This window comes from Berghia stephanieae, unplaced genomic scaffold (assembly GCF_034508935.2).
Source record: "Berghia stephanieae isolate SIO BIC M18660-M18661 unplaced genomic scaffold, UCSD_Bste_1.3 scaffold1303, whole genome shotgun sequence".
Classification (NCBI taxonomy): Eukaryota; Metazoa; Mollusca; class Gastropoda; order Nudibranchia; family Aeolidiidae; genus Berghia; species Berghia stephanieae.
The window spans coordinates 1-13,371 of record NW_027622295.1 but is presented as its reverse complement, the minus strand read 5'-3'; the positions used below and the strand labels follow the sequence as shown (position 1 = coordinate 13,371).

Below are 13,371 nucleotides of genomic sequence, written 5' to 3'. Positions count from 1 at the left end.
GACCGTCTTTTCAAAATATCTTCTTTGCTGAGAGTGGATGAAGAGTCTGAGGTTGGACGAAATAAATGATCACAATACTGTCTTATTTTGTCATCAACTAAAGCTGTTGACAAACATTCAATCTGGCACACAGAGGCTCCAATGAGAATTTGCACAGAAAGAGTTGATGAATCTGAGTTGAGATTATCCACTAAGACAACACTTTCTGATACAGGATCAACAGTATAACCCAACCCTTATGTTGGGTACCATCTTCCGTTGTAACACAGACCTGCATGTGCACAAGTTTCATCCATTGGAGAGGGTCTTTAGAAAAAAATTGGATGGTCTCTATCTGAGATCTCATGACAAGACATCTTCAGAGAATATGTGCACAAATAGCAAGTCAGTAACCACAAAATTCAAGGTGGCTGTCAATCATTCAGTTGGTTGTGATGAAAGAAGTAGACGATTTCTAACTCGTTGAACTTGAAGGTGTTGTTCCATTTGTCTTGCATAGGTGTGATAGATCAAAGCTATTTCTAGATTTATAGTCAAATAAAATCTGTGATTTTATCCTGAGCTGTTGGTGAAGGATTGCTTTACGACGTAGCTGCTCTTCTTGACTGTGCTGTGTTCCTGGCAATTTGTCAATACATTCTCTGGCACGTTGAAACTGAGTCTTAAGCTCTAGCATTTTTTGGGTCACTACATCATTGTTGTCCTTATCAATGCTGAGGAAGACAAAAATAATTTACATGTTAATGACTTGGAATCAATATGGTGATATTATATTAAACTAATTGACCACTATTAGTTGATTTATCCAATTTTTCATAAAGTTGAGATGTCACCCCCTCATCTTGTTGTACTGTAAGACAAAAACACCAAAGGTTGCAACCTGGTTTCATGTAAACAAAGCAAGATGGTGATAGGGACCTCGCTGCTCTAGAAAGATGAATATGTTTAAGTTACCTAGCCTGGGTCTAGACCTGTCATCTGCATTTTTGCCAAATTGGGACCTAAAATTTGCCCAAAAACCCCAAAATTTGCCAAGAAATTTGCCAAAAAGACCAAAAATTTGCCAACGAGAACTAAGCGTTTCAGTAAAAATTAACACGCATACAGAAAAAAATATATATAAAAGACAATTTATGACATTTAAGGAGGCTACATTTATTAAGTGAATAGCGTTGTTACAAAGATTTTAAAAAGGATCATTATCGTAGAGAGTAGCTTTGCCAATTTTGGGAATTTTGCCAAAATTTGCGGATCGCCCTGATATTTGCGGCCGCAAAAAAATGCAGATGACAGGTCTAGACTTCGGCTATTCCAAAGGTAAAAATAACAAAATATCAAGCTGGTTGATGGTATCAATATGTGGAAAAGGACAAGTTGGTAGTCAAAATGGTCCAGTAATGCTGTTTGAGTTTGATAGGTCAGTGAATAACAAAAGTTGGTCAAGTTCAACCTCCTGTGTTTTATTCAAAGAATACTAATTGAACTCTTTCTATTGAATTGAAATCTCATCTTTATGATTTTGTGGCTTTTGATCATGAATGGATGATTGTAAATAATTAAAATTTAAACAAAAATAAAATAAACCAGACACTTTTTACCATTTGGCTGTTATAAATACTTTTATCCAAAATGTGTTATTGCATGAAAAAAAATAATAATTTGAATATTTGTTACAGGCCTAGTTTCAGGCTGATTCCTATAGTAATTTTTGGGGTATAAAATATTGGAGCCCGTTTTGGCTAGGGAGACCAAGATTTTGGCACCCCGGCGTAAAACTGTATTTTCGTTTATGGAATTGTTATGTATATATATTGAACATTTAACTTAGGTTTTATTTTTTAAACAATATTTTTTAGATTTTTGCTAGGAAGGCCACGATTTTGGTCTCCCAACGCAAAACCATGGAACTGTGTCTTGTACTAATACATAGCTGCCAACTTTTCAAAATAAAATAAGGAACAGCCCAGCCCCCACCCCCCCCCCCCCTCTTTTTTTTTTTTAATCGAATCGCAACATATAAAAGTCAGCCTTTTTAATTACTACTACTAACACTTATTACAAGTTTAAGATGACAGAGGCTAGTCCAAATGTTGCTAAATTATCGGGTATGGTTCCAGCACATTTGAATCGTTATGAAATGACACTTTCCAAAATTTCAAAACAGACAAAATAAATAAAAAATTCTACTGCCTGAACTTTGATAAGGACCAATACACAATTGTAAAATAAATGAAACAACTTAGGATGTTTAGAAATGCATTACTGCCAACCTGGTACATCACTTGAGAGGGTGATTTGGGGAAAAAAATAGGGAGATTGGTTTTCATGCAACATAATGGTCTTTAAGTAGTACAATATAATAGTAGTTATAGTAAAATGAACCTCTAAATATTGGAGAATTCCTACCTCTTTACTTTGACAAGATAAACACACCAAAAATGGAGTATACTTATTTCTCTTGAACCTAAACCGTCATAAAAGCTTGCTTGAAAAAAATAAAATCTGAATCAGATCAAGATGGTTTTTTTTTTAAAGGGATTAAATATATATTTCATAAATTAATAAAGGGAAATAATCATTTTAATGTTTAATCTATATTAAGCAACTGATTTTCTGATTGAATACTTTCCAATCAGCATGTTGATTTAATTCAATTTTTAATTAACACAATATTTGTAACAAATAACAAAAGTATCAATACTGTCTGAGAACACTAAAAGTATATTCGAGGCTAATATGCATATTTAATGCAAATGTCCAACACATTATAAAAGGTTTTACTGAAAAACAGGCGTCATATAATCAACTGAATTTTTTTTTAATTGTTGAAAATCATTTATAATCGAGAGGATAATTCAAATTAAAGAGCCACATAGGATTGGAGAATATGCTGTGCTGAGTTAAACCCTGCCCATTATCTCTCTCTGGACACCAATAACAATAATAGTAATAGTAATATCTAGTAATAATTCAATAGGCAGGCCCACAAGCCTTGTTTACCACAAATTGGCCAAATATTACAAAATACGGATTTTGAACTAAAAATACGGACTTAAGGACTCAGGAAGTCAAATACGGAACAAATCCGTTTTTAACGGAACGGTTGGCAGCTATGCTAATATTATGTTGAGGAGGCCAGTTTTTGTTTTTTTGTTTCTTTTTGGGACCTTTTAGGCCTTGTAATAATATCATGCCATTCTCCACGAGAGAGAGAGAGAGAGAGAGAGAGAGAGAGAGAGGAGAGAGGGAGAGGGGAGAGAGAGAGAGAGAGAGAGAGAGAGAGAGAGAGAGAGAGAGAGAAGAGAGAGAGAGAGAGAGAGAGAGAGAGAGAGGAGTGTAAGTTATCAGCCGCCCAAGAAAAAAATTATTTTCATTTTCATTTTCTTTTTGGTTCTTCAATTTTCTATTATGGAGTTCAAAAACTTACTTAAAAAAACCCCACCCAAGTGCCGCTGGTTTTTTCTCTTTGATCTTGTATCATGGTCTTAAATGACACTGACCCAGCCCCACCCTAACACATGGTAGGATGAGGCCTGAGGTAGTCTCCATTCTAACATTGTTCTCGGTTTCTTGTTAGCTGATGTTGAAAGCAGACCTTTGGTTTTTTGAAGTTCGACTGAATGTCTCAGTAGACAATAAGGAACATTTTAAAAAGTGAGTCTGCCTATACTACTGGTTCGTTGGATCTGAGATTGAGTCTGAGAAGAGGTTTTTCACTAAAGTCAACGAAGAGAAAAAAAGAGAGAAAAAAAGAAGAGGGGGGAGGGGGAATTTTTCTCTGTTCGTAGAAGTGAGTTGCACGTTTAGTCCAAATTGTATATATTTTTGCATATTTTCTTCTTTTTTGAACGCATATTCACCTACCCTTGATGCATATTTTTCATTTGCATAAAACCTCGGGGCCAGATATGGTGCGAGAATTTTTAAAACGGATGAAATCATGATGCTATTTTAATACAAAGTAGAAATCAGAGATAAACGTACAAGCAACAAAAACAAAACCTTGAGATAAATACTGTCAAGTTTTATTATTTAAAATGCTCTATAGATTTAAGAAACCATGCCAGTTATACCAAAGTCGTATAAAAATCCTGATATTACGAAGATCAGCCGGTCAGTCTGTGTTATTTTGGTACAGCAAGGTTTGCATCTTAAAATTAATCTTTAAATAAGACACAATTCAGGTCTTAACTCGATATGTAAAGTAGCTTTTGAGAAGCGTTAAAACGGGTACCTTATTTCAGCAGCAGCCATTTTGAATTTACGGGAGCTTTGTCCTGAAATCGAAAGTAGATCCATTACTGGAATTGGGTAAAATTTCTCTTTCTCTTAGTCATTTATTTCTATAAATAGTCCCCAGTCCTCTATCTCTCATCCATTTCCCCTCTTTACCTTCTGCTCTTTCATTCCCCCTCTTTTCCTTCCTTCTGTCTATCTCATCTCCCTTTCACTCTCTCTTCTCCATTCCCCTTTCTTAGCTACCCCTCCCCCTCCATCTAATTCACCACCTCCGTCTTTCTCCTTCAGTCAGCCTTTTTCTCTTGTTCTCCCTCCAACCCACCTCTTCCTCCCTCATTCTTTCTCTCTCTCTCTCTTGGCATAACTTGAAAATTATCACACATAGAGCAGAGACACCAACTTTAAATTTGGCTCACAGGAGTTTCAGACACCACTCGTAGGAATTTCAATGCAGAAAGAGGAATTTCCGCATACAAGAAAATGGAATTGGAATGGTATTTGGCATTGTATTTACATATTGTATAGTTCTAAATAGATAACTGATTAGAATTGTATTATGATACATAAACACATTGCCAAATACAATCCCAAAGTATCCTTATTTCAAATGAAGTAAAACGCCAAAACCTACCTAATGGTAGAGATTGTAGTACTGGTGGTAGTGAGGATGATGTGGTGTTGGTGGTTGTAGTAAAAGTAGTAGTGATGATGAAGATGTGATATTGGTTGTTGTTGTAGTAGTAGTGGTAGTGATGATGATATGGTGGTGGTGGTGGTGGTTGAAGTAGTAATTATAGTGATGATGATGTGGTGGTGGCAGACCTACCAACCTTCCAGAATGAAAAGTGTATTCTATGATCCTAATAAGTGTATTTTTTAGCAAAAAAGTGTATTTTGTCCGCATGTGTGGATAATAAAAGTGCACAAATTACAAAAATTTATATAAAAGCTATCATCAAACCCAAATCAAAAATAAACTCCGATCTTCATCATTCAAACATTAGTTTGCAGCAATCACTAGTAATTACAAAATTATCGAGAAACTAAAACTGAATGACCATTTTAAATCAGTATAAAGCTCAGAAATTGCAATATCTAAGGCTATTGCTTTTAGAAATGACCAAAAGACCCCAAATATGTTAGTAGTGTTGATGCTCGTGCCTGAAGAAGAGGAGGTGGTGGTTGTAGCAATGGCATGGTGCTCTCGTGGTGTGGTTGTGCAGTGACAATTTGCCTATTTATATTTTCATTTAAATACTCTCAAACCCTTTTTTATTCTCTATGTATTAAATCAAAGAGGGAATTATTTGCAATTGTTTCGGTTTGATATTGGAGATAAATCCAAAAGTGATATAGCAAATTGTTTCTTATGTCTAGCCGAGTTTTTGATTATGTAACATTTGCGTCATATTATGTAATAATGTGTTAATTTGAAATGTTTATCAGTTTATCTTCCTCTTTATTATGCATTGTCCTCAATAAGACGAACATTTTGGTATACAATATATGATAAGAACTCCATATTGACTGTTTTAACCATTTTTTATTAACATCCCGCGATTTCGGTCACAACTTTGCAATGGTAATTTTGGGGTAAAAATCGGTCTGAGTCTGAAATTTCAGACTTTGAACTGCCGTAACTACATTTCTAATCGATAGAAACAAAATTCAAACTGTTTTGTAATCTGTGCTGCCAGCTCTTTCATGTGACATTGGTTTCAAGTGTGTGAGGTACATTTAGAATTTCTATTAAACTCCCTACTCTAACTTAGACTTAGAGCACGAGCTTTCGAATTCGACGAAGGCCTCCCAAAAATTGGAATTCAGCAACTTCAACGAAAATGATATCAACAAGATATGAAGTGAGTAGAAAAGTGCCAGAAGACAATAGAGAATAAAAATTTTTTTCGCGGCGGTGGTGGGGTTTGAACCTGCGACCTTATTGGTACGACAACTCCGCCTGGCAGGTGAGAGCGTGGCTCTACCGTGTGAGCTATCCACGAACACAAAAATATTCGTTTCAAACCCAAAGTCATTTCTAGATCCCTCTCTCACCCACTTCTTGAGATCGCCGATTCGTTCGCCACCATCGCGAAGTAATTTTGACCAGCAATTAAGCTTAATAGCCAATATTCTCATCACAAACATATAACATAGAAACGATTGAGACATTGAGTATGCTCCGGTGTATGGGGTGAATTTTTAATTCAGAAAAGTGAGTGGAGCAGGCACTTATGTTGGTAACAACAAGATATGAAGTGAGTAGAAAAGTGCCAGAAGACAATAGAGAATAAAAATTTTTTTCGCGGCGGTGGCGGGGTTGTGGTTTGAACCTGCGACCTTATTGGTACGACAACTCCGCCTGGCAGGTGAGAGCGTGGCTCTACCGTGTGAGCTATCCACGAACACAAAAATATTCGTTTCAAACCCAAAGTCATTTCTAGATCCCTCTCTCACCCACTTCTTGAGATCGCCGATTCGTTCGCCACCATCGCGAAGTAATTTTGACCAGCAATTAAGCTTAATAGCCAATATTCTCATCACAAACATATAACATAGAAACGATTGAGACATTGAGTATGCTCCGGTGTATGGGGTGAATTTTTAATTCAGAAAAGTGAGTGGAGCAGGCACTTATGTTGGTAACAACAAGATATGAAGTGAGTAGAAAAGTGCCAGAAGACAATAGAGAATAAAAATTTTTTTCGCGGCGGTGGTGGGGTTTGAACCTGCGACCTTATTGGTACGACAACTCCGCCTGGCAGGTGAGAGCGTGGCTCTACCGTGTGAGCTATCCACGAACACAAAAATATTCGTTTCAAACCCAAAGTCATTTCTAGATCCCTCTCTCACCCACTTCTTGAGATCGCCGATTCGTTCGCCACCATCGCGAAGTAATTTTGACCAGCAATTAAGCTTAATAGCCAATATTCTCATCACAAACATATAACATAGAAACGATTGAGACATTGAGTATGCTCCGGTGTATGGGGTGAATTTTTAATTCAGAAAAGTGAGTGGAGCAGGCACTTATGTTGGTAACAACAAGATATGAAGTGAGTAGAAAAGTGCCAGAAGACAATAGAGAATAAAAATTTTTTTCGCGGCGGTGGTGGGGTTTGAACCTGCGACCTTATTGGTACGACAACTCCGCTGGCAGGTGAGAGCGTGGCTCTACCGTGTGAGCTATCCACGAACACAAAAATATTCGTTTCAAACCAAAGTCATTTCTAGATCCCTCTCTCACCCACTTCTTGAGATCGCCGATTCGTTCGCCACCATCGCGAAGTAATTTTGACCAGCAATTAAGCTTAATAGCCAATATTCTCATCACAAACATATAACATAGAAACGATTGAGACATTGAGTATGCTCCGGTGTATGGGGTGAATTTTTAATTCAGAAAAGTGAGTGGAGCAGGCACTTATGTTGGTAACAACAAGAAATGAAGTGAGTAGAAAAGTGCCAGAAGACAATAGAGAATAAAAATTTTTTTCGCGGCGGTGGTGGGGTTTGAACCTGCGACCTTATTGGTACGACAACAATAAAAAAAAATTTTATTCTCTATTGTCTTCTGGCACTTTTCTACTCACTTCATATCTTGTTGTTGCCAACATAAGTGCCTGCTCCACTCACTTTTCTGAATTAAAAATTCACCCCATACACCGGAGCATACTCAATGTCTCAATCGTTTCTATGTTATATGTTTGTGATGAGAATATTGGCTATTAAGCTTAATTGCTGGTCAAAATTACTTCGCGATGGTGGCGAACGAATCGGCGATCTCAAGAAGTGGGTGAGAGAGGGATCTAGAAATGACTTTGGGTTTGAAACGAATATTTTTGTGTTCGTGGATAGCTCACACGGTAGAGCCACGCTCTCACCTGCCAGGCGGAGTTGTCGTACCAATAAGGTCGCAGGTTCAAACCCCACCACCGCCGCGAAAAAAATTTTTATTCTCTATTGTCTTCTGGCACTTTTCTACTCACTTCATATCTTGTTGTTACCAACATAAGTGCCTGCTCCACTCACTTTTCTGAATCGAAAATGATATCACAATTTATCCTGCACAAAATGAGACCGAATATATCAAAATTGATGCCCAAATAAAAGAATTATCATATTTTTACTGGAGGCGAAGGTCACTAAAATTAAAAAGCAGCCTCAAAATCTGGAGGCAAGATTGATGAATGACGGCGTCAGTGATTGAGAATTGAGGCTATCGCGTACAGTCACAGTCAGAGAGCGATAAAAGTTTTATCTTTTCTTAGGATTAGTTGAGGGAACATTTGGGTTGTTTCCCTTAGCATGAGGAACTTTAGGAAGGCCTTCCCTTTTAATTCGAAAAATGAAATTACATACCTTTTAATGACGTCTCGAACATAAGGCAAAATGTTGAGTTCGTTTTCCGCAGCTTGAGCAGCCGCCATTTTTTTACAATATTACGAACTCGGAAAAAGAAGAGGGCAGACGGCTAGTAGTCGACAACACAAAATAGTAGTCGATACACATGTTAACTTAGGAGGAATTTGCGATATTTCGTGCGCACAGGACTTGAAACTTGAAACTACTAACGAAAGAGTGAAAATGGAAAGGCTTCGTATGGGAACAAAACAGACAATGGACGTTTCGGGTACAAACCCTTCGTCAGCACAGCAATACACAAATAAACGTGGAAAACAAATACAATATAATGAAAAATAACTTGTATCGTCTGTACTCAATGGTGGTTGCAGTATGAATGAAATGTTAACGTGGCGTGGGTAGAAGATAGGGTGCCCCAGGGGGGGTGATCTAATTGATAAGAAAAGGTCAGCGTCAGGGATAATTATTTTCTGGAAAGTTCTGTTCCCTGACGCTGGCCTTTTCTTTGTGTAAGAAAAGGTCAGCGTCAGGGATAATTATTTTCTGGAAAGTTCTGTTCCCTGACGCTGGCCTTTTCTTATCAATTAGATCACCCCCTGGGGCACCCTATCTTCTACCCTCGCCACGCTAACATTTCATTCATACTGCAACCACCATTGAGTACAGACGATACAAGTTATTTTTCATTATATTTTATTTGTTTTCCACGTTTATTTGTGTATTGTTGTGCTGACGAAGGGTTTGTACCCGAAGCGTCCATTGTCTGTTTTGTTCCCATACGAAGACTTTCCATTTTCACTCTTTCGTTAGTATTTTACGATTACCGGCTTCAGGCAGCCCTTACCGTTTTCTACAGGACTTGAAACTGTACCATCCAAGTCTCGTTATAATTGGGGTTAGCCTATCAACTCTCTCTAACTCACTCACATCATCATTCTTCGGTGATTCTGCAGGACTATTTTTGTTAAACACATGTTGCTGGATATTATCTTTTATGTGTTGTTCATAGTCCTGGCGTATATGAGTGGAGTCTTTTAAGGCCTGAAAGTCATGTGGTTTTGATTATTTTGATTTGTCAGTTTTTGGTTTTGCCTTTAATGTGCACACTATAGCCCATTGTCGTAGTGCCTTGCCCAGCGTTGTATGGATATGCCCCAGCATACCTTGCAGTCTTTTATTGAAGATGACCATCTGCTCGAAATCATGACATAGTCGATTTGTGATGGTTTAAATTTGGGGTCCGTAGAAAGGTAAGTTGCGTTGTTTTTTCGTCTCGGGGGTTGGAAATATGTTGATATGGCTGTAAGCTTAGATTGTCGCATGAGTTCAGTTACATCTTTGCCTGGTTTATTTGAGTAGTTATGGACACTCCATTTGCCAGTGAGTTTATCAGTGTTCCTACCGAATTTACTGTTAAAGTCATCTAGAACTATAACACAGTCATGAGGTTTTGCTTTCGCAATCACTGATTTTAGTTGTTTGAGGGTGTCAGAGTAGAAGGGTCTTTCCTTACGATGTTGGTGTGGGATGTATACCACAATAACAAACCTCCCAAATGTCCTAACAAACGCCGTCAAAACATGTGTGCCACACCGGAAGCCATCAACTCTCAGAAAGAGGGAAGTAGACACTGAAACAAAAAGACAAATACATGAACGCTCTAAACACTTTAATAAAATGTCATCTTTGAACAGAGGGCGACTCACAAAGCCATCTCCAATTCCAGTCGCAATGATTACAGAGCCTACATCGACAGAATTCTAGACGATATGGCAGCAGCAGAAATGGTGGGTAACTCCAGAGAAATCAATCGGGGGAAAACCAAACCAAACATTCCCAATGCCATCGAAGGACCTTGATGGTGAACCTATAGTCTGCTCAGAAAAACTCCTCTCTGAATGGAACACCTTCCTTAGCAACAAATTGTAGAGCCAAATATTGACATATTATCATCACAACGAGAAACTACAGTGTGCCCTGAAGACCAATTGACAGATCAAGAATTTCAAACCTGCATTAACGGGCTGAGCGACGGGAAAGCACCAAGTCACGACGGCTTACCAATAGAAGCCTCCAAGTATTCCCTCTGCAGCCTTCAATATCGCTCGTGGTGTGCTCCAAGGCGATATAATTTCCCCAAGCGCTTTCATTACCGGCCTCATGCACATCTTGAAAATTCATGATAACCCAAATACAGGAGTTACTGTCGGCTTGCCACCCAACCAGGTTTCAATAAGCTCCCTCGAGTATGCAGACGACGCTAGCCTCCTAGATGAAAAAGTCCAAGACGCACCAGAACGCATATCCTCCACAGCAGCAGGATCGCGAGAAGATGCAGCTATGGAAATCTCAATTACAAAAACCAACGCTCTGCACATCCACAAGGGAATCAGAGTCTCGGAAAAACAGATGACGACATTGCAGCCATGGGATTTAAAAACATATGTCCATCCTGTGAACAAGACTTTCCAAACAAGAGAGGCCTTGCTATTCGTCAAGGCCGTGGTGCGATGATGGAAAGACTGTAAGATCGCACAAAGGATCTCTCGCGAACTTAATCGTCCCAAAACAGAAACGCAAAGACAAGGTAAGCGAACTTCCCTGTGTGACTATCGAGGGTGTACAACAATAATTAGACAATGTCTACTCTTTTGAATACCTTGGTAGTAGTACCCAGTGCGATGGTGACGAGAGGGCTGATGTTGAATACAAAATGTCAATAGCATAAACAACATTCATCTCTCTATCCCATATGTGGTCCGATCACCGTCTGTCCTGCGGAAAGAAAATCAGAGCAGACACTAGAGGCATACAACCTGATTTTCAGGACAGACGGTGATCGGACCACATATGGGATAGAGAGATGAATGTTGTTTGTGCTATTGACATTTTGTATTCAACATCAGCCCTCTCGTCACCATCGCACTGGGTACTACTACCAAGGTATTCAAAAGAGTAGACATTGTCTAATTATTGTTGTACACCTCGATAGTCACACAGGGAAGTTCGCTTACCTTGTCTTTACGTTTCTGTTTTGGGACGATTAAGTTCGCGAGAGATCCTTTGTGCGATCTTACGGTCTTTCCATCATCGCACCACGGCCTTGACGAATAGCAAGGCCTCTCTTGTTTGGAAAGTCTTGTTCACAGGATGGACATATATTTTTAAATCCTCTCCTGCAATGGTGGAAAGGCATCGGCTGTTGAAGCCATTCACATTTTTAGTTACACCTCTGTAAGTCGCCAAGCCACGCAACCATATGTGAAGATCGAGCAGACACTAGAGGCATACAACCTATCTTCACACATGGTTGCGTAGCTTGGCGACTTACAGAGGGTGTAACTAAAAATGTGAATGGCTTCAACAGCCGATGCCTTTCCACCATTGCGGGAGAGGACTACAGAGAAACCGCGAAACGCCCCGAATTCGACCCGGTAGCTACAGTGATGAGACGCAGGCTCCGCTTTGCGGGGCATATCTTACGCATGGACGCAGACCGCCTCCTGCGTCGAACTTTTATTACCTACTTGAAGAGCTCGGCAACTAGACCAGCAGGCACTCTATCACATAGGCTGGATTCTATGCCCATTGACGAAATTGTGACTCTAGCCAGGAACAGACCTGCATGGTCCCGATATAGTGGATTTCCTGTGACCGTGACACTTTTATGCTGATAACAACAAGAGATGAAGTGAGTAGAAAAGTGCCAGAAGACAATAGAAGAGAATAACAAACTTTCGCGGCGGTGATGGGGTTTGAACCCGCGACCTTATTAGTACAACTCCGCCTGGCCGATGAGAGCGTGACTATTTCTTCTCATATATACATTCTTCGGTGGCAGTTTCGGCTTTGTGACGGGATCTGGAAAAATCGAACCCCTTAAGGATTTTTCAAAAACAAATGCACATCGCAATCAGGAAATAAAAATAAAAATAAACACGACGCCACGAGGATAGCGGTATGGCCTTACGGTAAAGAACAGTAAAGTTTGCTGCCCCAAACGTAAACAAAGGTCGAGAAGCACATGGCAAACCACATGTTCCTGTCTTGACAGCTCACGTTCCAATGTAAATAATAGAAAGAAAATAACCTTTAAAATTTGGCTGTTAGGTGGCAAAAGAAACACATATTCATAAATACTCGATCATGCATCAAATAATGTTTAGATATGGATATTTTATGGAACAAAAGGTAAAATTTATCAAAAGTTACGTCTATCTATTTTTAGACCAGAGCAAATTATTGCGCTGGTATGAACAAAACGAGAATTATTCGGAGCCTGATTTTCAGAATAATTTAGTCTTATATTATTATTTCTGCAACTATTAGATTTTATGTAAACATATTTTCAATACTGAAAGTGTATTGCCTACAACTCAAACTACAAAATTGGGGAGACCTATATTGTGCGTAAATTATTCCGGTCCCTAACGGAAATCACTAGCAACTTGTTATTGTTTACGTTTGGGGCAGCAAACTTTACTGTTCTAAATTCTCAAGACCGAGAAGTAGAGGATCGATACTGCCCCCTACAAGTGCCAATCATTAAATTGCCAGGTTGATTTATTTTAATTCAAACTGCCTACTTTTGGATTCTTTTTGGACCTTTTTGGCGTCATTGGATTGTCATTTTAAGTTTGGATCTTTCCTCACATTCTCTCACCGTACTCAGGTGTAAAATGAGTACCTGGCCGTTAACAGCGTTGTCTTTATCCGAAAAAATTGTAATATTGCTTAACAGGCTTTATGTTACGTCCTACATGTTAA

General features: G+C 38.8%; 1 protein-coding gene across 1 annotated transcript; it reads right to left on the bottom strand.

Moving 5' to 3' along the window:
- Window positions 1-327: 327 nt before the first annotated feature.
- LOC144961047 (mediator of RNA polymerase II transcription subunit 9-like) lies at window positions 328-8,693 on the bottom strand. The gene is made up of 2 exons (XM_078894382.1): window positions 8,602-8,693; window positions 328-713 (listed from the first exon to the last, which is right to left on the bottom strand). Exons 1-2 carry the CDS (start codon window positions 8,667-8,669, stop codon window positions 455-457), a joined length of 327 nt encoding a protein of 108 aa, XP_078750508.1. The 5' UTR covers window positions 8,670-8,693; the 3' UTR covers window positions 328-454.
- Between the last annotated feature and the right edge of the window lie 4,678 nt (window positions 8,694-13,371).

Excerpts from the sequence above, each read along its gene's own strand:
- LOC144961047 (XM_078894382.1), bottom strand. The coding sequence starts at position 8,669 with ATGGCGGCTGCTCAAGCTGCGGAAAACGAACTCAACATTTTGCCTTAT. Across the intron at positions 714-8,601 it reads GTTCGAGACGTCATTAAAAG|CATTGATAAGGACAACAATG; the intron begins GTATGTAATTTC and ends TGTCTTCCTCAG.